The sequence below is a fragment of the Maniola hyperantus genome, chromosome 5, assembly GCF_902806685.2.
Source record: "Maniola hyperantus chromosome 5, iAphHyp1.2, whole genome shotgun sequence".
Classification (NCBI taxonomy): domain Eukaryota; kingdom Metazoa; phylum Arthropoda; class Insecta; order Lepidoptera; family Nymphalidae; genus Maniola; species Maniola hyperantus.
Window position 1 is genome coordinate 16,384,052 of NC_048540.1, and position 26,231 is coordinate 16,410,282.

The 26,231-nt window shown below is 38.4% G+C and overlaps 3 protein-coding genes across 5 annotated transcripts; 2 read left to right on the forward strand and 1 right to left on the reverse strand.

Annotated features, from left to right (window-relative positions):
• Nucleotides 1-615: 615 nt before the first annotated feature.
• Nucleotides 616-2,717, forward strand: LOC117982132 (late histone H2A.2.2-like). Its single transcript, XM_034968428.2, has 3 exons — nt 616-753; nt 852-1,056; nt 1,716-2,717. The coding sequence occupies exons 1-3, from the start codon at nt 642-644 to the stop codon at nt 1,903-1,905; spliced, it is 507 nt and encodes a 168-aa protein (XP_034824319.2). The 5' UTR covers nt 616-641; the 3' UTR covers nt 1,906-2,717.
• Nucleotides 2,718-3,249: 532 nt separating this feature from the next.
• LOC117982081 (uncharacterized) lies at nt 3,250-10,469 on the reverse strand. Of its 3 annotated transcripts, none has more exons than XM_069498824.1 (7): nt 10,453-10,469; nt 10,287-10,415; nt 9,799-10,005; nt 7,917-7,991; nt 7,457-7,552; nt 5,740-5,847; nt 3,250-4,937 (listed from the first exon to the last, which is right to left on the reverse strand). In XM_069498824.1, the coding sequence occupies exons 2-7, from the start codon at nt 10,330-10,332 to the stop codon at nt 4,771-4,773; spliced, it is 699 nt and encodes a 232-aa protein (XP_069354925.1). In that variant the 5' UTR covers nt 10,333-10,415; nt 10,453-10,469; the 3' UTR covers nt 3,250-4,770. The 3 variants fall into 3 exon arrangements, with proteins under 3 accessions (XP_069354925.1, XP_069354923.1, XP_069354924.1); XM_069498822.1 differs by having other exon boundaries at nt 5,740-5,850; XM_069498823.1 differs by lacking the exon at nt 10,453-10,469 and having other exon boundaries at nt 5,740-5,850; nt 10,287-10,427.
• A 108-nt stretch (nt 10,470-10,577) lies between these two features.
• On the forward strand, nt 10,578-26,218 carry Pus7 (pseudouridine synthase 7). The gene is made up of 12 exons (XM_069498738.1): nt 10,578-10,716; nt 10,876-11,132; nt 11,487-11,700; nt 12,886-13,027; nt 13,440-13,560; nt 14,390-14,578; nt 16,323-16,497; nt 18,457-18,636; nt 19,073-19,211; nt 20,017-20,341; nt 23,082-23,233; nt 25,890-26,218. The coding sequence occupies exons 2-12, from the start codon at nt 10,879-10,881 to the stop codon at nt 26,192-26,194; spliced, it is 2,196 nt and encodes a 731-aa protein (XP_069354839.1). The 5' UTR covers nt 10,578-10,716; nt 10,876-10,878; the 3' UTR covers nt 26,195-26,218.
• Nucleotides 26,219-26,231: the final 13 nt, after the last annotated feature.

The following is a 26,231-nucleotide window of genomic DNA, read 5'->3' on the forward strand; positions in this document are numbered from 1 at the left end:
TATTATTAACTAAAACTATAGTATTTATTATTAACTAGAGTATCAGTTAGTCTCCTTTTATACATAGGTATATTTATAATTTATAGAGCAACGATCTATTCTCTATGTATAGCCGTTAGCTTCAGGTAAAAAGACCTCTGGGAGTCAAATACGGATTCTGGGGGTAAAATAACAGCAGGTAGGTAATAAAACGGATAGACGCTGGTAGTTGGACTCAAGGTGCTAGAAAGGCGACCTCGTAACCGGAAAACGCAGCTTTGGAAGAACCCCCACTAGATAGACAGATAATATCAAATGAGTCACAGGGAGCCGCTAAATTCAGGGCGCAAGACCGCGGTGTATGGAATAGAACTTGGAAGTCCCTACAAGAGACCCATATCCAGCAGAGAACGTCTATCGGTTGACGATGATGAACTCCGGGTGTTCTCTGTGATAATGAACAGCCTACAGCGCTACAGTATGATGGTCATGGACCGTGAATAAAACCCTTTAGCATCCCTTTAGGGTCTAATAAGACTTGCATCCAAGGCCGTAAATAAATTAAGAAAAAAAAGATTCTTTGGAAAAATAAGTTAATGTCTGTGGTTTACCGCGCTTTTTTATGTCATCTGTCATAATTGAATTTGGAACGTTGAAAATCTATGTTAAATATACTGCGACGAAAGTTGAAACTCGAAATAAATTTTAAAAGCCTGCGTAAATTTCCTTTTGTTTCGGTAAAATATAAAATAATGCCTGGACGTGATATTGCCGGTAAATACTTCATCGATTGTTTCGCTAACGATCCTATTCCACCTGACAAAAGTTAATCGTTGTTAGTTAAAAAACTAACAAAACAAGTTTTGTTTTAGCGAAGAACAAAAAATCCAAGACCAAAAGCACACGCGCGGGTCTCACGTTTCCTGTGGGCAGGGTGTACAGGATTCTGCGTAAGGGGAAGTACGCGCCACGAGTTGGTTGTGGCTCTGCAGTATATTTGACTGCGGTGTTGGAGTACCTATCTGCAGAAATACTGGAGCTTGCTGCGAAGGCGGCTACCGACAATGGTAGATCCAGGTAAGATATGTGAATCAAATTTCATCATCATCATGATCGACCCTTCGCCGGCTCCCTACAGAGCACAGGTCTCCTCTCAGAGTGAGATTTTTGGTCATAGTCTACCACGCTGGCCAAGTGCGGATTGGCAGACTTCACACACCTTTGAGAACATTATGGAGAACTGTCAGGCATGCAGGTTTCCTCACGACATTTTCCTTCACCGTTAAAGCAAGTGATATAACTATTTAAAATGCACACAACTCTGAAAAGTTAGAGGTGTGTTCCCAGGACTGAACTCCCAACCGATTAGTAGGCAGAGGTGTCCTAACCACTAGGCTATCACAGCTTGTTTTATTTTGTACTAGCTCATGCTCGCGACTTCCTCCTCGTGGACTAAAAAAATTTCAAACCTGTATTTCACCCCCTTAGGGGTTGAATTTTCAAAAATCCTTTAGCGGATGCCTACGTCATAATAGCTATCTGCATGCCAAATCCCAGCCCGATCCGCCCAGGAGTTTGAGCTGTGCATTGACAGATCAGTCAGTCAATCCTTTTATATATTTAGATAAATATTTCTATTTCTATAAGCTTATAGCAGTCCTATTTACTCAAGAATTGGAATATAAATTACTAATGAATCACAGAAAACCACATGATTAAATTTTTTTAACTTGCAGGATTTTACCAAGGCACATAATGTTGGCCGTGGGAAATGACGATGAACTTGACAAAATGCTCAGCGGCGTGACCATCCCTCAAGGAGGAGTCATGCCCAAGATCCATGCACAGCTTCTGCCCAAGAAAACCAAGAACAGCAGCAAAGCACATACAGTTAGCAGTTCAAATGGTCTATCTCAGGAGTACTAAGAATATTTTTGGTTATGTTAGGAACTATAGATATAGATAGTTCTTGCATTTCACGAAGGCGAGTGACTCATGCTAAATGTGTGCGTTTCAAACTGATTGGTCCGACATGCATGCACACTCGCGCATCGTCCGTGTATACGACGTAACCACAAGTAAAGTTCACTCGCCTTCGTGAATTGCTAGAACTGTATCTTAAGGATCATTTTTCCAGGTCTGTTGATTGGTAATATCACTAATATCATCTGTGAACTGACAACCGGTACTAGCTCAGTATTGACAACTTTACCAGATAAAGGAAAGAACTTGTTTCCTAGATGCTAAATAGAAAAGAAGAAAAACTTTTTGATGGTATGTTGTTGGATTTGTAAGATGATATATATAAAACTAAAGCTACGAGGGTTCCAAACGCGCCCAGCGCGAAGTATTCCTGCTCGGCATTGCTTGTGTGCATGCTTTGTCAAATTTTTGTTCCAACTAGATAACTGTTGCGAACTGTGACACTACAGAGTATAAAGTGGAATCAATAAGAGACAGAACATGTTGCCAGTTCACTGTCGAAATATTATTATCTTTTGAATTCAATTATTGTGATACCTATACGTATTATTAATTAATTAAGATAATATTATGTGACAATTTTTATGATTATTTAGAATAGAACTGACCCTTTAATTATGAAAAAATGACAATTAATTTAGTATTATTCCAATCAAAGTAAATTTTATAATATTATGGCTTTGTTATATTTTTATAAATTCGAATACCTGTACAGTAAAATAGTATTTTTAAATAAAATGATTGATTACAGTTTATTATTAGTGTTTTTATTTAATACTAGCGACCCGCCCCGGCTTCGCACGGGTAGCTTATTACAATTTTCGCAGGGATCTTTTGAAAATAAAATATAGCTGTCACTCATAGTACAGCTGGTATAAGAATTTTCAAAATCGGTTCAGTAGTTCCAGAGGTAAAGTTGGTAAGTTTGTTTGTAGGAAACAAACAAACTTGCCAACTTTACCTCTTTATAATATTAGTAGGTATAGAAAGGCCTCAATATTGTATTTTAGATCTGCCAGCCATACATGTAATTGATCATACATAGATCATCATCATCATCATCAACCGATAGAGATAGGAGTGCCGAGCGCAGATACCGATGTTCGTTGGAACATGTTACTCTGGTATCTAGTTATCTTTTGATATAAAATGTATAAAACACTGAAGTCGAAATTTCCATGTGGTTTTGGTTTATTCATCTAATGCACACAATGTAACAAACATGACCATGAATAGTTTTACTAAAATGTTACAGTAAATAGGTTCATTGGAATAATAAAACAAAACTAATGATGTGATTTATTTTTATTTCTTCCAATTTTTCATTCTTTTTTACATCAGTAGGTACAATGAGAACAATTCTGAGCAATAATTAATTTTAAAAAGACCCCCACAATTGTGTAAGAAAAACGTAATTCATCGTAAACGTAAACAAATTCTGTCCTTTGATTGGCTGTGAAAAAATGTAAACGGCGAATCAACCAATCAAAGGGCAGAATTTTTTGACGATTACGATGATTATGTTTTTCTTACACAATCGGGGGGCCACTGCAACAGAATGGCTAAAAAAATGAGTTGCAGTTTTAACTGACTTTGAGCCTCAATAGCTCAACAGCTAAAGGAGTGGACTGAAAACCGAAAGGTCGACGGTTCAAACCCCGCCCGTTGCACTATTGTCGTACCTACTCCTAGCACAAGCTTGACGCTTAGTTGGAGAGGAAAGGGGAATATTAGTCACTTAACATGGCTAATATTCTTTAAAAAAAAAAAAACTTTTAATTTGTTGATTTTTAGGGTTCCGTACCTCAACAGGAAAAAAAGGAACCCATATAGGATCACTTTGTTGTCTGTCTGTCTGTCTGTCAAGAAACCCTATAGAGTACTTCCCGTTGACCTAGTATCAATTTGAGAAGTCCACACGGCACGGCAAGTCACAGGCTTAAGCTAAGCTAGTTACAAGATAAATAAATTTACTAAATCACACATAGATGGCGCAGTCCGTCATTAACTTGCACTGTTCTACATAAAATATGTGTTAGGTATATTATCTTTTACGATAGTACGGGTTTTTTTAAATCAGTTTGATCTCTGTTCCGACTTTTATTTTACTTAAAATATTTTTAAGACTTGCTGGATGGTAATGTGAAACTTTTATGAAGTAAAGTGTAAGCCTTTTTCATCGTCTTGACGTCGGCGGCTGCGCAGGGGTTTTCCAGACCCTGTTCTACGTTCTTCTTCTTCTTTTCGAGTCACGGTCACCTCAAATACGGGCAGCCCAAAAAGCCGCAACCGCGATAGCTGGGTCGGTAGCGTTGTGTAGCTCCTCGTTCGTGCAGGTTGTCGGGCACGCAGGGCACCCCGTCATGTGCGCAATCGTGTCTTGGATGACCGCAGATGCACTCCGTATCATGTCCAGAGATGAAGCCCCACCTAGCTAAGTTTACCCTAGACTTCCCCACCCCTGCTCTGAGGCGGTTGAGCGACCTCCAGATAGGCCAGCTGAGGTTGTATCCTTCGGCTAGTCTCTCCTTCACCCTGATGTTCGGGTTCGGGGTACCCAGCCGTGACCTCTACATAGCAAGACGTGCAGTTTCAGCAGACTGGTTGAGAGGCTGCACTGAGTGCAAGAAGCTATTCCTGGAGCGTAACCTAAGCCTGTTCTACATTGACCATTGCCGATCTATTGTGACCCCCATGATACTGATTGCTGCCAGGAACAGCAGCAACTTGGTGAACACTATGTTTATGCATTAGCGCATGGCAAAATTATAAGCCTTATCGTTTTATGAAAGAAGTCCGATGCTTCCTTCATAACATGATAATGATAACTTTGTTGTCAGACAGTTTTTTTGCATCTTCCAGCCTAGATTTGTAAGATTTGCACATTTGCCTTAGTCTAAGATTTTCCTGTTGCAAATTCCTAATTTTTCTCTCTGCCTCCTGATGGTATGACAAAAAAGTTCTCCTTCTCAAACCTGTAAAAATAAAATCATGTTTTCAGCTTATTTTGTGATTGAACAACATATTATAATGTAAATAACAGGTTCATACCATAATTATTTTAAAAACTCAAAGCACTTCTGATATAAGCGAAAGCTGCTTAGTCTATAGACGTGATTGAAGGACAAACCAACAAATCAACAAACAAACACACTTTCACATTTATAATATGGATAGTGATATCCATAATATTATTATGTATTGTACCATGTTCTAAGCAATGACTAAAAGACAATTTTTGTAACACTAGCTTATGCTCGCGACTTCGTCCGCGTGGACTACACAAATTTCAAACCCCTATTTCATCCCCTTAGGTTTTAGACGGAAACGTTTAAGTGCGGAAACCGGCCCAGAGGGAAGAAGAATTTTAAAAATCCTTTCTTAGCAGATGTCTACGTCATAAAAGCTATCTGCATGCCAAATTTTACCACGATCCTTCCAGTAGTTTCGAGCTGTGCGTTGATAGATCAGTCAGTTAGTCATCTTTTTCTTTTATATATTTAGACTAGCTTATGCTCGCGACTTCGTCCGCGTGGACTACAAAATTTCAAAACCCTATTTCACCCCCTTAGGAGTTGAATTTTCAAAAATCCTTTCTTAGCGGATGCCTACGTCATAATAGCTATCTGCATGCCAAATTTCAGGCCGATCCGTCCAGTAGTTTGAGCTGTGCGTTGATAGATCAGTCAGTCAGTCAGTCAGTCAGTCACCTTTTCCTTTTATATATAGATTAGATTTGTTGTATCCTGTAAAATTCAAAACTCAAAAATGCTTTACCTTGCATTTTCTGTGCCATAAATGATTTTCCTGCGACTTGTCTAGCTACAGACGGTCTCCCCGCGCTTTGAGCTCTATCATCAGGGTCGTCGCTGGCGCCGGTATCTGCTTCTTAAATAATATTAAAAAGGTGAATAATTTGTTGATGAATATACAGTCAAAATCTTTGACAGTTTATTTATGTATTACTAGATAATGCCCGCGACTTCGTCCGCGTGGATTTAGATTTTTAAAAATCCCGTGGGCACACTTTAAAATTTTCCAGGATAAAAAGTAGAATGTCCTTCCCCGGGATCCAAGCTATACCTGTACCAAATTTCGTCAAAATCGGTTGAACAGATGGGCTGTGAATGGCTAGCAGAACGTCAGACAGGCGGACATACACACTTTCGCATTTGTAATACTAGTATAGATTAATAGGTGTCATAACTATAACCATACAAAAAAATCGGTTCACTAATGAATGACAAAAAACGTATGACAAATTATCAGTTCACCAAAAACTTTTGAAAAACTAATCAAATCACAAACGTCGTATACCGCAAACATATCATTTTACAAAAGATCATTTGACAAATATTCTATTCACAAATGTTTAACTTTCCAAATTTTTAAAAATTTATTATTTCACCAAATAATTTGTTTTTCAAATTCGCGATTTTACAAAATAATAGATGATAAATTTATTATTTGATAAAATAACTAATTAACAAAAAACATACAAAAAGTCTGTTTTGCATACATATGCAAACCCCTATGCAACGCATCAATAATATCATGGGGCTCCTTTTTTCTGGGTGCGAAAAAAAGAAATAACCCACGAAGGGTTCCTCCATCCTCTTCTAACCTAACCGTTCCGAGTCGGAGTGGCCCAAGTCCCGAGCTCGCTTCGCTTGCTCTTGATGGTGGGAGCGGGGGTGGATGACAGAGACCCCCCACCATAGTGGTGGTCTCTTCTCGTCGACCGGGGCCCGTCGACGGAGCGGAGGAGGGGCTCCGTTTTTCTGGGTTGAAAGAGACCCCCATTATAGTAAGCGGTCTCTTCCGTCGGCCCGGTCGACATATAAAAGATTTGAGTGAATTCTTAAAGTATTTATCAAACAGTTCATTTTATCAAACAATTCATTTTATCAAAAAAAAAGTGCGATATGTTGTTTTACTAATTAACATGATTAAAGAAATCAATTGTTTCTCAAATGATATTTTATGAAATAACAATTTGTCTGGTAATTTGTTTTATCAAATGAATTATTTGTAGAAACATAAGTTTTATAACGATCATAAAACGATTCATAATTTTGCCAAAATTTGTTTGGGAAATGAAACTTTGTCATTTGTTTTTTGTCAATTGATCGGTCACCAAAAAAATCATGTCAATGAGTTTGCAACACGATTGAAAGACAAACTACAAACCAATAAATCAACATACTTTCGCATTAATATGGATAGTGATTTAATAGCTTCATCATCATCATCATCAACCGATAGACATCCACTATAGGACATAGGTCTCTTGTAGGGACTTCCATACGCCACGGTTTTACGCCGCCTGAATCCAGCGGCTCCCTGCGAGTCGTCTGATGTCGTTTGTCCACCTAGTGGAGGTCGCCATTCCAGCACATAATAGCTTAATAAGGCTAGCTTTAAGTTTTATTGTATTAAAAAAAAAAAAAAAAAAATAGCTTAATTAATATTAGGTATATTGTTTATACAATACCTGAAAGATCTAGTGCAAAAGTGAAACTATTTTGGCTGGGCATCTTATGTTTTGCAGACCCTTCTTCTAGGCTCTGCTCTGCTTCTGCATGTAGTCCTAAAAATGATTGAAATTTCATACATAATTTTTTTTCAGCCAGCACATTAAAGCGTATAAAATCCGCCATTTTGATTTTTTAAGAATTTTAGCTTCATAGTGACACTCGCGCCATCAAGACGATTCTAATGACGTATTATTTATCAAAATCGGCTGAGCCGTTGAGCAGTTACAAGCGAGCATAGGAACGGGCATATAATATATATGTATGAATATATGAAACATACACACAGGCCAAACACATAACCTTCCTTTGGGCTTTGCCGCAGTCAGGTAAAAAATAGTTAAATCAATTTTCTGCTACATAATTAACTGAGCTTGTATGATAATAATTCCAGTATTGTTTAGTGCTTGACATACATACCTTGATCTAGTGACATCGGTGTATCAACTGGAATGTTTTCACTTGCATCGCAAGCATTTGGTTCAGCTTGTGAGTCTGGAAATTGTTATTCTATTTCTTAATAGTTCAATTATTTATTAGAATAGAATCAGTACCCTTATTATTAATGCGAAAGTGTGTTTGTTTGTTGGTTTGTCCTTCAATCACGTCGCATCGGTGCCACGGATTGACGTGATTTTCTGCGGGTATAGATAAAGACATAAATATGGTACTTTTTATCCTGGAAAATCGAAGAGTTCCCATAGGATTTTTAAAAACCTAATTCCACGCGGACAAAGTCACGGGCATCAGCTAATCTATATATATAAAAGGAGAAGGTGACTGACTGACCGACTGACTGATCTATCAACGCACAGCTCAAACTACTGGACGGATCGGGCTGAAATTTGGCATGCAGATAGCTATTATGACGTAGGCATCCGCTAAGAAAGGATTTTTGAAAATTCAACTCCTAAGGGGGTTAAATAGGGGTTTGAAATTTTGAAGTCCACGCGGACGAAGTCGCGAGCATAAGCTAGTAGAATATATTATTTTTATTCAAATAAACTTTTACAAATGCTTTTGAATTGTCAAAATAATTTACCACTGGTTCGGAATGCTGTTCCCACTCAAACTCAGCGGTTGCTCTTTTCAAGTGTTCAATTTACAATAATATTGTGCCATACTGTACATTTTATCATTTACATAATCTTTTATTGAATAATATGCTTTTAGGAGCATATTTTTAATAAATTTTTTAAACTTAACTAACATTTTTTCATTTTTAGGGTTCCGTACCTCAAAAGGACAAACAGAACCCTTATAGGATCACTTTGTTGTCTGTCTGTCTGTCTGTCAAGAAACCTACAGGGTACTTCCTGTTGACCTAGAATCATGAAATTTGGCGGGTAGGTAGATCTTATAGCTGACATTTGGGGGAAAAACTGAAAACGGTGAATTTAGGGTTAGATCACACAAAAAAAATTAAATTGTGGTCATGAACTAATAATTAGTATTTTCCACTTTCGAAGTGAGTGACTATATCAAGTGGGGTATCATATGAAAGGTCTTCACCTGTAAATTCTAAAACAGATTTTAATTTATTTTTATGCATCATAGTGTTTTGAATTATCGTGCAAAATGTCGAAAAAATACGACTGTAGCACGGAACCCTCATTGCGCGAGCCTGACTCTCACTTGGCCGGTTTTATTTAAAACAATGATCACAATGTCAGTAATGTGAAATGAACAAGGCAACTAAGGTTTATTATGGAACTAGCTTATGCTCCCCACTTTGTCCATGTGGACTACACAAATTCCAAACCCCTATTTTACCCCCTTAGGGGTTGAATATGTCAAAATAGCTATCTGCATGACCAATTTCAGCCTGATTCGTCCAATTGTTCGAGCTGTGTGTTGATAGATCAGTCAGTCAGCGTTTCGTTTTATATATTTAGATAGATATTTTATTTATTTATTTAGATAAAACCTGTTGCAGACTATAGATGGTAAGGAAGCTGTGATAGCCTAGTGGTTAGGACGTCTGCCTTCTAATCGGAGGTCGGGGGTTCGATTCTGGGCACACACCTATAACTTTTTGTAGTTATGTGTCTTAAGTAATTAAATATCACTTACTTTAACGGTGAAGGAAAACATCGTGAGGAAACCTGCATGCCTGAGAGTTCTCCATAATGTTCTCAAAGGTGTATGAACTGTGAAGTCTACCAATCAGCACATGGCCAGCGTGGTAGACTATGGCCAAAACCCTTCTCACTCTGAGAGGAGACCCGTGCTCTGTAGTGAGCCGGCGATGGGTTGATCATGATGATGATGATGATGAGATAGATATGAAGTATACACTCACTAGGAAGGTGCAAAGTTGGTATTGCCAAAGCACTCAAACGATTGTTGCGATTTCGATGACTTGCAATGAAATGTTTGTCACACACTGTCTTCCTTGGATATATCTCTTCAGGTGACAAGTTTTTGAGCTGCTCGCCTGCTAACTCTACCCAAGTTTTAAACTGCTCTGGTAACCTTGCAGGATTGGGGAACTGGTGCATGGTGAGACCTAGAACAGATAAACAAACATTAATAATAAGAAAAGTTGTGATAAGCATGAACAATAATAATTGTCCCGGTTGTGCATGGATGGATGAGTTTATCCGTCAAGGTAAAATCAGTCTATCTACTAAAATATTAACAAAAAACATAATATGGGACTGTGCCACCATTTTTTGCAGTGTTGATTTTTACTACAACTTTTATCATCAGTGTTTTGGCATTACAAGGGTTTCTTCTTGATCTTTTGATTGTTACCGCAGGGCGATCATTATCTCAAAAATCATTTACCTTCGGTCACACATCCAAAAACACAACGTCGTCTAGAGGATGGCATGATGATCACCTTTTATGATCACAACACGTACTTAACGAATATAATCTGTGGGCGTCTGTATCACAAAATGAAAATAAACTTAACTAATTATACTTAATTAAGCGTCAACTTTAACTATACCTATACATATTAATCTATGTATACAATGTATACATATAAATTACATATTCTGTGTCTATGGTCTACACTAGTATATAATGATCTGTGGTCTACAGCATAGAGTAGGATGTATATATGGTCTACAGTACTTCTACAACTTTAATGTACTCTGTGTCTACAACTTTTATTTTCTACAAGTCAAAATAACTCAAATATTTTCAATTTTTAAAATCTTCAGTTTCTTATTTCGTGTTTCGTTTCGTATCATATGAGAAGATCCTTTCGGTGAGAATACATTGTAGCATCCATCTTCCTTTAATGTTACAAAGCCACTCAATAAACGGATTCAATAAAATGTGTCGCAAGTTTAGAGGTTAGGGTAGTGTTTTGAACTTGAATAAAAATTGGAATGACTACTCAAACAGTCATTTTATTTATTATCAGAATATGCGCGGCAAGCCTCGAGGAGGCCGGGGGCGTGGAAACCGGGGCAACCAGGGCAACCGGGGCTTCTGGCCGAGAGGTGGCAGTTCACGTGGATTCGAAGGAAGGGGTAGATCGAACTACGGAAGACAGGATTCCAGCCAGCATTGGGGCAAGCCGAAGCGCAACGCTCCAAGTAAGAGGCTCTCAGAACAGGACATAGGAGTCACCAAATATATCAATGAGCATGAAGGCTTCAATGGGATAATTAAAGCCAGGTAATGCGGCTACAGAAGTGCTGGTGCATATGATAAAATATGGAAAGTGTGTTTGTTTGTTGGTTTATCCTTGTTGGAAAATGTTTTAATGGATTTGATGATTGAGATTTGTGTACAAGAGAATCGGCCCCAGTGTTAGGTTTGTAATCTTCAAAGAAAATAACATGTTTAATAACACAATGGGGCCGATTCTCTTGTACACAATCTCTAAACCAAACTAAATTAACGGGTCTATATCTAGTGCTATTTTTTTCCGCAAGCATCATTATGAAAGGGATAGCAATAGATTTGGATGTGTCATTTTAGTTTAGTTTAGAGATTGTGTACAAGAGAATTAGCCACATTATTTCTTAGATTTTCAGATTTCCAAGTAGCTGAAATAAATGAGAAAGGGGAAGTGGCAAAGCTGACAGATGTGTCCACACCAGTGGTGCCCAGAGACGAGGAGGTGGTGGACGACGAAGACCTGCTGCTCAACAAGTACAATCCTGAGATCCTGCCCATGGACACTTGGGACAGAATCAACAAAGTCGCCACCACCACTGGAAGTGATGTTGAGAAAGTACAAGTATGTTTTAAAAAAAGCTACATTGACTGAGATTTACATTTATTTGATTTTACATAGTCTGACACTTGTATGCTGTGATAGCCTAGTGGTAAGGATGTCTGTCATCTAATCGGAGGTCGGGGGTTCAATCCCAGGCACGCACCTCTAACTTTATGGAGTTTGTGCGTTTTTAATTAATTAAATATCACTTGGTGAAGGAAAACATCGTGAGGAAACCTGTATGCCTGAGAGTTCTCCATAATGTTCTCAAAGGTGTGTGAAGTCTACCAGTGCACACATGGCCAGCGTGTTAGACTTTGGCCAAAACCCTTCTCACTCTGAGAGGAGACCCGTGCTCTGTAGTGAGCCGGCAATGGGTTGATCATGATGAACACTTGTATAGTCCATATTATGACTTTGTATAGTCTATGTAAATCTTCTTGGCGGTTGAGTGAACATAGTTTTGCTATTGCGTTGGAACCATGTCTCATTAAAATCGAAAAATGACGTCATTTTGACATCAGCCGAAATAAAAATATGTCATCAGCTCCAAACTTCAGTCTAGTGCTGACGTCACTAAAATGGCGGCCACGCGCATTAGTAGCAATTCGCGGGACTTATACTGACGCCCATGAACATTTCAGCTCCAACTCCAACACAATATTGGCAGCTCTAGAAGAACCGCCAATGTGTTGCCTGCCTTTCAGGAATTTACTGATCCGCCACTTGAATAACCCCATGTTATAATTTAGTGGGAACACCGCCAAAGGGAGTTGGTTACACGTTTCCATATGCGTCAAAAAAAGGACTTAGTCTTTACAGTTCATATGTGTACTAGGTTACACATTTCCATATGCGTCAAAAAAAGGACTTAGTCTTTACAGTTCATATGTGTACTAGGTTACACGTTTCCATATGCGTCAAAAAAAAAGGACTTAGTCTTTACAGTTCATATGTGTACTAGCTGATGCCCATGACTTTGTCCGCGTGGAATTAGGTTTTTCAAAAATCCCGTGGGAACTCTTTGATTTTCCGGGATGAAAAGTAACCTATGTCACTCTCTAGGTCTTTATCTATACCCATGCAAAAAATCACGTTATTCCGTTGTACCATTGTGACGTGATTGAAGGACAAACCAACAAACAAACACTTTCGCATTTATAATAAGGGTACTGATGACTTTGTAATACAGTCTGTTTCTCTCAGGTAGACGTGACAGGCATGACAAAGGAGCAGAGAACTAAAATCCACGATGCAGTCAAGAAAGCCTTTGGAGAGAGCATAGTGGGCAGCACTGTCACAGTCGATGACAAGAAGTATGTTACTTTCGACAAGTATAGGAAGGGAGGTATGTATCAAAAATGTTTGAAGCTCCATAACTAATCACCACAGATATATACCCCCAGATGTGCAACTTGTGTGGCCCCTACAGTCCCTCTCGCTCAAGCAAAGTTACGCAGAAGCCGCGGGCATAAGCTTGTCTGAAATAAAAAATACTAGTGTGTGTGCTGTGGACAGTAATCAAATGAAATCAAATCAAATGATTGATTCAAATCAAAATAGGTAATAAATTACACTTTGTGAAAGTCCGTTGTTGCATTTGTAAGATGATATAGTGGTGATCATTTTTACGCGAACTTAAAAATTAAAGCTACAATAGGGTTCCAAACGTGCCCAGGTCTGAGAAGAGCCCACAACAAACTCAGCCTATTAATTGTAGGTAGGTAATCACTGTTAAAATGATAAACATTGTTTTGTAGTCCGCATAGACAACAGAGTGAAGTGGGTGTGGCCGGGCGAATATGTGCACTTCGTTGTCTACAAGGAAAACTGTGACACTATGGAAGCTGCTTCGCGCATCGCTGAGCGGCTGAGAATGCAGTATGTGACATTTTATATTTTTACTAGCTGATGCCCGCGACTTCGTACGCGTGGATTTAGGTTTTTAAAAATCCTGTGGGAACTTCTAAATTTTCCGAGATAAAAGTAGCCTATGTCCTTCCCCGGGTCGCAAGCTACCTCTGTACCAAATTACGTCAAAATTAAAAAAAAAAAAATGGTTTTTCGCAATTTGTAAACTAATATGACTAGCTTACTTATGGCATTCCCCTAGCAGTATAATCTTCACAGGCTAATATAAAAATCTTTACTTGAAAATGTTCAGCTTAAGAAATTAGTCAAAATAATGAGTTTGCCGTGAGCTACTCACAAATTAGACATTATTTTGATTAATTTCTTAAACTTGACACTTTCATTCTAAATAATATCTGTCCCGGCTGTACTCACGTGTGTAGTCGACGTTAGCCCGACTAGTTTCGAACCCATACGGGGTCCTTTTTCTAGGGAGTCCGTTCGCGCACGCGCCGCGGTTTTGACTGTCAAAACCGCGTCGCTAGTCGGGCTAACGTCGACTACACACGTGAGTACAGCCGGGACAGATATTATTTAGAATGGAAATCACTCACGGTAGTTTAAACGCTAAAATTGACACTTTCAAGTAAAGATTTTTATAAAAACCTGTGAAGATGATATTGCTAGGGGCGAAATTTGAATGCCATAATTCTACTTTGTCGCATTAGTTTACAAATTGTGAAAACCAAATTAAATTTGAATTTCGTGGGAAGACCCGTGTCTTGGGCCTTAAAAACAAACATTGGTTTTTACACACAACAAACTCAGCAAAATTGAAAGTTTTCCCTTTGTTTTTCAGACTCAGGTCCACCCTACTGGGCTACGCGGGTACCAAGGACCGTCGAGCCAAAACCTCCCAATGGTTCAGTCTACGGAAGTTTGATCCACGGAAGATAGCCAATGCGTGCAGAGATCTGAGGGACATTCAAGTTGGGAACTACAGCTTTAGAGACACCAACCTCAAGCTGGGGATGCTGAAGGGGAACCAGTGAGTATCCGTCTCTGGGGCTCCGTCAACCTGACCTCCATCGTTGTGGGGGGGGGGGGGGGGGGTCTCCTCCCTCCCTTTCCACGCACTCTCCCCATATATGAAGTTTATGATAAAGGAAGATACAGATAAATACAAATTTTAAATACATATCAAAAATTGCATAACCGGCAGGATTCGAACCTGCGTCTTCTGGCGCGAACCGCCGAACCGAGGCGTCGCGACGCCTTGACCGCTAGGCCACGGTTTCGCTTACTGCCAGTGACGAAAGTGATATATATGTCCACTCATTACTGAAGCGACTGTTAATGCCATCTAGTAGCGACACTTTGCAGTTATCGAAACTACTTTCAAAGGCCCATATTACAATGCAGGTGTTTATATTTAGTCATAGTCATAGTCATAGTCATTTATTCATAAATACACATTATACGTCAATTACAATAATTTAAATTCTTTTTCTTAATATTTAATAACATATTCTTGTTTCAAGAATAGATTTTTTAAAAATATAAAATAAAATAAAATAAATGTTTTAAACAATTTAGTCTTGGATCTTCCCAAGTAGAAATTCATTATAACTATAGAAAGACTCCTCGACAAGCCAGCTTTTCATTTTTCTTTTGAAAATCTTAATATTTTGCGCATTTTTTATGTCGTGGGGAATCCGATTATAGACCTCGGGACCCATTCCAACCACTGTCCGCGAGGCTTTCTCAAGCCTGTGGTATTTTGCAACTAGGCGATTAGGATGCCGTAGGTTAAAAAGTTTTTTTACTGCCCCTATTCACAAACTCATCTTTATGTTGCGCCACATAAATAGCCACATGCAAAATGAGTAAGCTGGGTAGGGTTAATATGCCTAATTTCTTAAAATATGGCCGAGCTGGGGTATCTTGCGGTACGTGGGCTAGTATTTATATGCGTTTTATTATTTGGGGTTATAAAATACAAAGTTCCTCAGTATCTATACCATAAACTGCAGTGGGCAAGTGATATTCATACCACTCACCATACCAGGGCAGCTGCCTATTTAATCCTTATGCCGCGTCATGCACCTGCGGCTTTCAGAGGTAGTTTTAAGTATAATGCAACGAAATGTTGGAATAACCTTCCTCCACCTTATAGAAACCTTCAGACTTCTGGCGCTTTTAAAGTAAAATTCAAAAAACATCTTTTAAATACCTATTCAAAAGTTACAGATTTAGTCAAAATTTATTTATCTTACCAAACTTTACTTTCTCATCCACACCTTGCGAGCTATTTTATTTTATTTTATTTTTTCTTTATTATACTTACAAAAAAAAAAAACTATCGTACAATTTTCCTATTCTTACAATTTACAACATCTATTTCAATGTATTATTTCTTATTTCTTCTTTTATGTCCTATATCACTTTAAATTTAAAAACTGTAAACACTTTATTTTATTTTATTTATCCATTTACTCGCCAACTTTATATATTCTATGCCACTGACGTTTAGGTAATATTTAAAAGGCGGTCACTGAAAATCAGCGTTGGGGCATCTGGTACCTCAGATATTTGCTCTAGAGGTTTGTGTCTGAGGGGCCCGACGTCTCAACACAAGCTGAGTGGCCTACCTGTTCGAGGTGTTGCACTGCTGTACAGGACGATATTGCCTACACCATGTACCACCTATATACCTCGAATAAACATTATTCTATTCTATTCTATTCTATTCTATTCTATTCGGACAGCCCGGTTTATGTTGGTAATTCCAGATTCCGCATCTGCCTCCGCAACGTGACAGCCTCGGACGAGTGCGTGGCCGACGCGTGCAAGCTGCTGCAAGAGAAGGGCTTCATCAACTACTACGGGCTGCAGCGGTTCGGCACGCGGATAGAAGTGCCCACCTACGAGATAGGCAAGAAACTGCTGCAGGGGAACTTTAGAGAGGTATATATAAACGCCTATACTAATCCCAAAATGATAGTACCTTACGTACACAGTCACGACGCAATAAAATGCAATTCAGCTCACACTCTTAAAAGAGATTGCCCATTTTCTTAGGAGCTTTGGGCCCCCCCCTAATATAATAGGCTACTTGACTCATATCTAATTTCGTCCAATAAATGATTATTTATTATAGTATTTTGCTTAAGACAACGAAATATATCAATAACAATTATTAAAAACGCAGGATGGATATATAAATCCAATTTTAAAAAATACAGTTTTTATTTTTATTTGAAACGCAGAAAACGCTGTCAGCCATGATGTGACGTCATTAAATATGTAAACAAAGATATGTCATCCCTATGTCACGCGGGGACTAACGTAGTATCCATATATATAAAATTTAAAGTCCTGACTAACTTATATATCAACGCACAGCCTAAACATCTAAACAGCTGGTCCTAGATACATGAAATTTGGTGGGTGTGTTCTTTGTAGGTAAACAGAAGGTATCCACTAGGAAAAGATTTTTTGAAATTCCACCCCTGAGTGGGTTAATGGGGGTTTGAAATTTATGAAGTCCACGCGGGCGAAGTCACGAGCATAAGCTAGTTTTTATATATTTCTAAAAACTCATAGTAAACGTAAAAAAATATCGTTTTCTCTTTATAAATTGAATAAGTTATTAAGTAAGACTTACAACAAAGTGATCTTTGCAAAAATAAATTTGGGTTGAAGTCGTTAGTCATATAGGATCCCTTTAAGCAAGTCTTCGCGTGTTACGTATATTTATTTCACTGGGCACTCTTAATCCACAACTTTCCTGTGGTCTTTATCGATGCGTTTTTACATTCTCGGATGATACAATAACGATATTTACTATATTTTTCATGTAAACTAGTATAGAAGTCATGTTTATTAAACTTTGGGAGGTTATGCTGTTGTTTACAAATGCATGACGTCAGAGCACAGATAATCAATAGGCCAAACATGGCCGACTGTGTTTTCAGCTGTCTAAGAAAAATATATTTTTAAATTAAAGTTTTACGGTTTTTAGGGCGCAAAAAAATATAGTGTTAATTTTTTTGATCTAATAGGACAAATATTAACCATTTAAGACCAACTTAAAAAAAGTGTCAACTAGCCTATTGTTATGTCACCATGGTTCTAATTTTATTTTGTAGACAAATAATTAACTCTTTATATTCTGCAAACGATTTCTATTTATTCACCCTGGTTATAAAGATATCTTATTTTTTATATTGCTGAGTTTGAGGTTATATTTAAGTAATACTTCTTCAAAATAAATGCATGTCTACGATTCTAACTGTAATTGTGGATATTTTCAATAATAGAGTGAAAAAAAGTCGTTATAAAACATAATCGTAAAAAATAACACATTTAAAAAAAAAATTTAAGCTTTGACACGACGCGACGCCACAAAAGAGGGCCCGTTCACGGGCGGTCTCCTTTGTCTCTCTCCCCCTTCCCCCTCTCTCCCACCCTCCCCGGTCCCTCCCTCTCCCCCTCTCAATCTCTCTCCCTCTCTTAGTCTAGCGCTTGGCCGCAATCAGACCTGTTTGCATGTGATGATGCAGCCTAAGAAAGAGCCATAATAAGTACCATACTAAAAATAGGGAAGAAAACGGATGCATACCGTAGCGGTTTCGATTAGAAACGAGGAAGCAAATCGCTTATACGTGTCCGTGGTATTTCAACTACGTACGGATGTAGACCTGTTGGTCTAACATGCGCACCGCGAGAAAATTTTGTCTACGCATTATTTCGTGTTTTTCATACAAATAAGACGAGTAAATGCGTAGACAAAATTTTTTCGCGGTGCGCATGTTAGGCGTTCTGGACGATGCCTTGCGGTACTATGGTAGGAAGGTGAAGTCCTGGTAATAATTTAGTATTTTTTGCCAAAAACTAACATTCGATAACTTTGTGTGTTGATAGGCAATAAAGAGCATATTGGGACAGCGTTCGGGGCCGATGTCGAGAGCCCTACACCTGTACCACTCCGTCAGCGCCTACGCAGCGCTGCAGGCCTTGCCTCACTGCGCGCCGCCCACTGAGGCCAAGCTCCTACACGCGCTCGCGCAGAACGAGAACGACCTCATTGGAGCCATGGACCAGGTTAGTTGGATCACCAGTTTAGTCTAGCAGTGAGTCGTTGGATGGCGGCGGCGCAAGACCGTGGCGTGCGGTCCCTACAAGTCCCTACAAGACACCTATGTCCAGCAGTGGACGTCTATCAGTTGATGATGATGATGAGGCAATTAAGAGCATATTAAGCATAGTGGATCACTCGTCTAGGATTTTGTGTGGTGTGCGGTAGGCAAATAAGATAGGGGTGCTGGTGTTTAAGATGAAATTCTACCAGTGAGGGAGGGGGGGGGGGGGGGGGGGGGGGGGGGGGGGGGTTCAATCCCGAGAACACACCTCCAACTTATCCACACTTGGCCCGCGTGGTAGACTATATAGCTAAACCCCTTTCACCCTGAGAGGAGATCCGTGCTCAGTAGTGAGCTACTGCTAGTGAGGAGATGGGTTGAGATGATGGTGTTGACAGGTAGCGCGCAACGCTCGCCTGCTGTACATCCACTCCTACCAGTCGCTGGTCTGGAACCGCGTGGTCTCCGAGCGGCTGCAGAGGCTCCCGCAGCAGCCGGCGCCCGGGGACCTGGTGCCCCTCGCGGACGTGAAGGATGGTAATTACTATAAATTCTCATTTCTTTTTTTTTTAAATAAAAAAGCAGCCAAATACGAGTCAGACTCGCGCACTGAGAGTCCGTACTACAGTCGTATTTTTTTCGACATTTTGCACGATAAATCAAAAACCATTATGCACAAAAATAAATAAAAACCTGTTTTAGAATGTACATGTAAAGCTCTTTCATATGATACCCCACTTGTTATAGTAATGTTACTTTGAAAGTTGATTGTTCATGAACACATTCAAATTTTTTTTTTGTGATGTATCCATAAATTTACAGTTTTCGGATTTACTTGTACTATAAGACCTACATACCTAACAAATTTCATGTTTCTAGAACCTAGGGTAACGGGAAGTACCCTATAGGTTTTCTTGACAGACACGACGTACAGACGGACAGACAGACAGACAACGAAGTGACCCGGTTTCGTGTTAACGTTCTGCACCACATACCAAAATTTTAGATTTGTAACTCATTTCGTCTACGAGCTAGAGACCTGTGACACGCGGACAGACAGACAGCAGGGCGACACTAATATATGGCTCCGTTTTACCCTACGGCTACGGAACTCTAAAAATACGTCGGCCATCTTTGTTCTGAAAATGAACGTCACTATGCCAGATGTACAGTGCGACAAGGCTATCTTGGCGCGTGGCGAAAATCAGAACTAACGTTGCCGTCAAGTGTCCTCTTTGTTCTTGTTCGAATATTCTAAGCCTTTGTTCTCCAACAGCGCCCCCCTGTCAATGTCATCCAAGTGCCAAGAGAGCCTTGTCGCACTGTAATTTTTGTATTTCAGATGGATTAGACGATGAATCAGAAGACGAGGAAAGTGAAAAAGACGAGACGGAACAAAATGGCGCCGAAAAGAAAACTACAGACAACACACCAGAGAAAGATTCCATAGACAGTAAAAACACAGACAATCTACAGTTTAGGTCTAAAACCATGATTCCAGTGAAAGTGTTGACGCAGGAAGATTGCGATAGCGGTAGATATAGTATATTTGATGTGGTCATGCCTTTACCGGGATACAGTATAGAGTACCCGCCCAATATGAAGGAGTATTATAAGGAACTATTGACTAAAGATGAGCTGAAATTGGACATGAAGCACAAATATAAGTAAGTTGTATTAATTACTAGATGATGCCCGCGACTTCGTCCGCGAGGATTTACATTTTTCAAAATCCCGCGGGAACTCTTTGATTTTCCAAGATAAAAAGTAGCATATGTGTTAATTTAGGGTATAATCTATCTATATTCCAAATTTCATCCAAATCCGTTCAGCCGTTTTTGCGTGGTTGAGTAACAAACATCACTTTATATATTAGGATTTAGTAGTGTGAGGGCGGGCCTATTGCATACAGATTTGTCTGTTTAGGCAGAGATAATATATTAACAAGTACAGATTGCTAACGTCATACATTTATTCGAAGCTCGCGTAAAACTCCTTAAAGTCGCCGGTACCTCGTATTTCGACTCCTTATAGTGGGATGGCGTTACTGTGCAAGCTGAAATGTGATTTATCGAATCTATCAAACAGCTGATAAAACTTAAATTTCAAGTATGACGCCTTCCCTCAGCGGTCAAGGTATTTGGTTTGTAAATCTCAAAACCCGGGTTAGAATCAAGCTAATTACATTTTTACAGTACAAAAAGTGTAACACAAGAGGATAACAAAAGAGTAATTTTATTTTTAAGTGTCAATTTTGGTCACGCCATCTATTGGAATTTCGCAAAACTCCTTCAGCTATCCAAAGCATCCTAAGATAAAACTATAAACTAAATACGGATTTCATAAAGTTCCATAAGTCATTAATTAAAATTATGAAATTGCTATTCTCAATGGTGATGTTTTGAAAATATTGTATTTTATTACTAAATATAAATAAATTTGGTAAACCAGAGGAGTAAAATATGATATTTCATCGAATCCATCAAACTTTTATTTCATACGAGCCAAGTAGCGCCATCTAGTAATAGCTTTGAAATAGTTACAAATTTTAATAGAAAGTGAGCAATCTGTACTTGTTAATATATAATCTCTGGTTTAGGTGAATGACAAGTATCGGCTGTGCAGTGGCGTGCAGGTCATAGAGGCATAAATGCACTGCTTACCCCAGTTGTATATATTTTTAATTATGAAATGAAATGAAATGAAAATCTTTTTTATTCGTATAAACTTTTACAAGTGCTTACGAATAGTCGGATGCATCTACCACTGGTTCGGAATGCCTTTCCTGCCGAGAAGAACCAGCAAGAAACTCGGCGGTTGCTCTTTTCAAATATTTGATATAGGTACAAAATTATGCCATGTATAAAATAGTATTTGCAGTCTTGTGCGTTGCTGGAACGAGCTGCAGGTCAAATCCACGCTCTTTTATCATTTAGATAATCTTCAATTGTGTAATATGCTTTTTTCAGGAGCATATTTTTAATAGATTTTTTAAACTTGTGCAAAGGTAAGTCCAAAATAGTTTGCGGGATTTTATTATAAAAGGTAATACCAATACCCACAAATGACTTTTGGACTTTCCTGAGGCGGAAGGCAGGAGCTGCAAGTTTGTCTCTGTTTCTAGTTAGCCTATTGTGTAGATCACCAATTTTCTTGTAACTAAGAATATTTTGTCTTACAAAAATTAATAAATTATGACCTCCCAGTAAACAGGTTCCTACCATAGAGCAGAAACAAAGAGGAGATGTTGTATTAAGATTTCCCTATGAAATATCGAGTGACATTTTGCGGGGTGAGGGGTTGTGGAACGCCGCCCACTTCTCAATTTTCCATCTGCGGGTTAGTAGCAAAACTACTCGCTTAGCGACCTAACATTTTGAGACTTGAACGCATCCAAAAAAGATTCCTTTGGCACCTAGCTACTAGTGTTGGAAAAGGTAGTAGAAATTTTGCATATAAAGAAAGATTGTCTTATTTCCAAATGTATTCGTTAGAAAAACGTAGGGAACTTTTAGATCTGCAATTCTTGTATAAAATTTTTAATGCTAAGATCGACTGTCCTCAACTATTGAGCAGCTTCAAATTTAAGGTTCCTGTCCATTATCCACGTAAACCCATTACACCACTTTGTCCACCGTTGTGTAGAACTGTCCTTGGCGCCAATTCTCCTGTCTCTAGATTATGTAAAACTCTTAACCACCACAGCTCTGTCATTGACATTAATTCTGACTCTTTATATAAGTTTCGGGAAAAGATCTTTGCATATTGGAAGTCTTGAGTAGGAAGTATTATCTTTAATCTTATTGATGTTTGTTTTTTATTTTGTCACATATGTTTGTAAATGTTGTATTAACTTATAATTGGCGACTGCACTTAGTAAGTAATATTTTCAGAATTAAGTTTTTTTTAAAATGTATTAGTGTAAGTAGCCGTTAGTTAATTTAATAAATAAAATAAAATAAAATAAAATAAAAACATCGATATATTGATGTCACTACATAGTTCAGCTATCTCACACTAGATGTCAATAATCTAGAACTATTTTAATAATTACGTATAAAATTACTTACAAATGAAATGTGATACCATTCATAGCATCAGAACGTCTGTCTGAATAACTTTGACACGATAAAACACAACACTTCATCCTTTTGTTCTTAAAAACGCGAAAACACACCGATAATACGAGTCTCAATATATGTGAACCTGACGAACGCAGACAGCATACTAACTAAGGCCCCGCCCACAGTGATGACGTCAGGACCTAGTTGAAAATCACAGTGCACAGTTGCTTAGGCCAACTCCTCTTTGTTTCTGCTCTATGGTTCCTACCTAACTAATGCCTACCCTGGCTTCAAATCCTGTGCACGCCACTGCGGCTGTGTCCAACATGATTGTTTGTTGCAGGGGCTACAGCATGTGCGGCGGATATCGCCACGTGGTCGCGCGACCGGCCGACATGTCGTGGCGGTGTGTGCGGTACTCGCTACCTCACGCCGACCTCATACTGTCGGATGCGGACGAGCTCGCGGGCAGAACCACCACTGGCGCCACTGATGGTAAGCTGCTTCCAGTCAAATTCATATGCTTCCTTCACAGAAAGGTTCCCGTACCGTCGTACAAGAAATAACATTTTTTTTTTCATGGTGGCCATTTTGGAAACTTTTTTTTTTTTTTTTAAAAAAAAGAATATTAGCCATGTTAAATGACTTAATATTCCCTTTTCCTATCCAACTAAGCGTCAGGCTTGTGCTAGGAGTAGGTACGACAATAGTGCAACGGGCGGGGTTTGAACCGTCGACCTTTCGGTTTTCAGTCCACTCCTTTACCGGTTGAGCTATTGCCGTCCGCGTCGTACAAGAAATAACATTTTTTTTTTCATGGCGGCCATTTTGGAAACTTTTTTTTTTTTTTTTTAAAAGAATATTAGCCATGTTAAATGACTAATATTCCCCTTTCCTCTCCAACTAAGCGTCAGGCTTGTGCTAGGAGTGGGTACGACAATAGTGCAACGGGCGGGGTTTGAACCGTCGACCTTTCGGTTTTCAGTCCACTCCTTTACCGGTTGAGCTATTGAGGCTTCTTTATTATTTGTTGTTATGAGCGGCAATAAATAAATAATAATAATAAATAAATCATTTATTGTTCCAAAGCATTGGTACAAGTATAAGAATATTATTCCGACATATTATCGCGACAAAAGACTTCCTTAAGTAATAAGTTTATAATATTTAAAAGAGATTGCCCATTATTATTTTCTTAGGAGCTTTGGGCCCCCACCTAATATAATTGTTATGTCACCATGGTTTTAATTTTATTTTGTAGACAAATAATTAACTCTTTATATTCTGCAAACGATTTCTATTTATTCACCCTGGTTATAAAGAAATCTTATTTTTTATATTGCTGATATTGAGGTTATATTTAATTAATACGTCTTCAAAATAAATGCATGTTTACGATTCTAACTGTAATTGTGGATATTTTCAATAATAGAGTGAAAAAAAGTCGTTATAAAACGTAATCGTAAAAAAATAACACATTTAAAATAAAAAAAAATTTAAGTTTTGACACGACGCCACAAAAGAGGGCCCGTTCACGGGCGATCTCCTTTTAAATACTTACCTATCTAGAATTTATTTCTTAGTAGGTCAGTAGTGTAAACATCGTAGCCAGGTTCCTCGATGAAATGATAGACATACATAGCCCGTTTAGTAAAACTTTTATTTCTCTCGAGCACTATTAATTATTTACCGTGACTTTATTTCGTTTACTTGTTTAGCAAGTATTGATTATTCACTTTATTAGGTAATTCGTAAATTTACGGTCGTGGACCGATATTAAAAATGCGTCAATACTGACAGCGCAAGACTGGGCGTTAATCCCGCCAAAAGATCTTATTTATAGACGTTATGATTTTAGTATCATGACTTGTAAAAATGTTTATACTGAATTTATTCAAATCAAGACTTATATATTTTTTTATATTTAAATTTAAGTTAAATGACGACTTTGTATTTTCTTTATTTTAGTCAAATAGCCTCAAATATTAATTTATGAAATAAAAGGCTAACAGTAGGTTACAGTAACAGTAGGTAGTAGGTTAACTAGGTATTTAAACTTTAAATAGTACAAAATCATTATCATAATAACTAACTAATTAATTACAACTTTACTACTTGGCTTAAAATTACCCTCGGCCCCCAAACTAGGTTAACCCGTGTCATGGGGGTCAGTCTCTTCCCAGATATGCAATGACAAAGATTAATGTTCTTACTTTAGAGTGTGTATGAGCGCGCGCGTGTTTCGGTGTATGGGTTTGTGTATGTGTGTGTGTTTGTGTGTGTATGTATGTGTGAGTGTGAATGAAATACATATTCTGTTAAAATTTCAACTCTCTACCTATTACGATTCACGAGATACAGCCCGCTGATAGATAGACGGACGGACAACAGAGCCTTAGTAATAGGGTCTCGTTGGCAAAATTTCAAAATTTCAACTATACCTACCCATGCAAAAATCACGTCGGTCTATCCGTTGCTACGTTGCGGGGTGATTGTGATAGTGAAATGCGCTAGGTGTTAGATAGTAATTTCAGAAGTTTTATGCTTTATTAAAAACAAGCTAGACATTTTTGTGTTCAAAATTGAAAAATATTTGTCGTATACGCCTTGTGACGTCAATCGATTTTCGTACAGCGTCACCTTAATAATTAATTAATTTTTTTTTTTAGATTTTTTAAAAGTATTCTCTTTAATAATGAATAATAGCCCCCATAAACTACCGCTATTTAAAAAATCACGTCATTTAATTACCACAGTCCTTGGACTGTATTGTACAAAGTTTGAACTCAATTGAAGAAACGATACTATAAGAAACGAATGCATATATAAGTAATGAAGAAACGAACCAACACACATTACATTAATCTATATATATAAAAGGAAAAGGTGACTGACTGACTGACTGACTGAATGACTGACTGACTGACTGACTGATCTATCAACGCACAGCTCAAACTACTGGACGGATCGGACTGAAATTTGGCATGCAGATAGCTATTATGACGTAAGCATCCGCTAAGAAAGGATTTTTGAAAATTCAACTCCTAAGGGGGTGAAATAGGGTTTTGAAATTTTGTAGTCCACGCGGACGAAGTCGCGAGCATAAGCTAGTTTATAATATATGGATTTATATGGATTTTATTTTTTACAGATGGCCAATACAAAGCCCTACTCCTAACAATGTCACTACCTCCGAGTTCTTACGCCACCATGGCACTAAGAGAACTACTGAAGGTCGATACTTCGGGGGACAACCAAGCCCTGCAAAACAACTACCATCAGAACCCTGCAAAGGATGACCAAGGTGACCAAAAAGGTGACCAATCTGACCAAAACGATGACAAAGAAGATATAACTGATGAGGAATGTAAAGATGTAGACAAGGTGGAGAAAAGGAAGTTAGAGGAGGATTCGGAAGAGACAGAGGTTAAGAAAACTAAACAAAATGATGGTTGAGAATAAAACTAATTGTTTTATTTATTGCAGTTATTTT

Bases quoted from the DNA above. Each gene is read 5' to 3' on its own strand.
- LOC117982132 (XM_034968428.2), top strand. From the start codon at position 642: ATGTTAAATATACTGCGACGAAAGTTGAAACTCGAAATAAATTTTAAA. The intron at 754-851 runs GTAAATACTTCA...GTTTTGTTTTAG, and splicing joins GCCTGGACGTGATATTGCCG to CGAAGAACAAAAAATCCAAG. The intron at 1,057-1,715 runs GTAAGATATGTG...TTTAACTTGCAG, and splicing joins ACCGACAATGGTAGATCCAG to GATTTTACCAAGGCACATAA.
- Pus7 (XM_069498738.1), top strand. From the start codon at position 10,879: ATGCGCGGCAAGCCTCGAGGAGGCCGGGGGCGTGGAAACCGGGGCAAC. The intron at 11,133-11,486 runs GTAATGCGGCTA...ATTATTTCTTAG, and splicing joins AATGGGATAATTAAAGCCAG to ATTTTCAGATTTCCAAGTAG. The intron at 11,701-12,885 runs GTATGTTTTAAA...TGTTTCTCTCAG, and splicing joins GTGATGTTGAGAAAGTACAA to GTAGACGTGACAGGCATGAC.
- LOC117982081 (XM_069498822.1), bottom strand. From the start codon at position 10,332: ATGCCATCCTCTAGACGACGTTGTGTTTTTGGATGTGTGACCGAAG. The intron at 10,006-10,286 runs GTAAATGATTTT...TATCTGTTCTAG, and splicing joins TTTTGGATGTGTGACCGAAG to GTCTCACCATGCACCAGTTC. The intron at 5,851-7,456 runs GTATTGTATAAA...ATATTATTTAAG, and splicing joins TTTTGCACTAGATCTTTCAG to AAGCAGATACCGGCGCCAGC.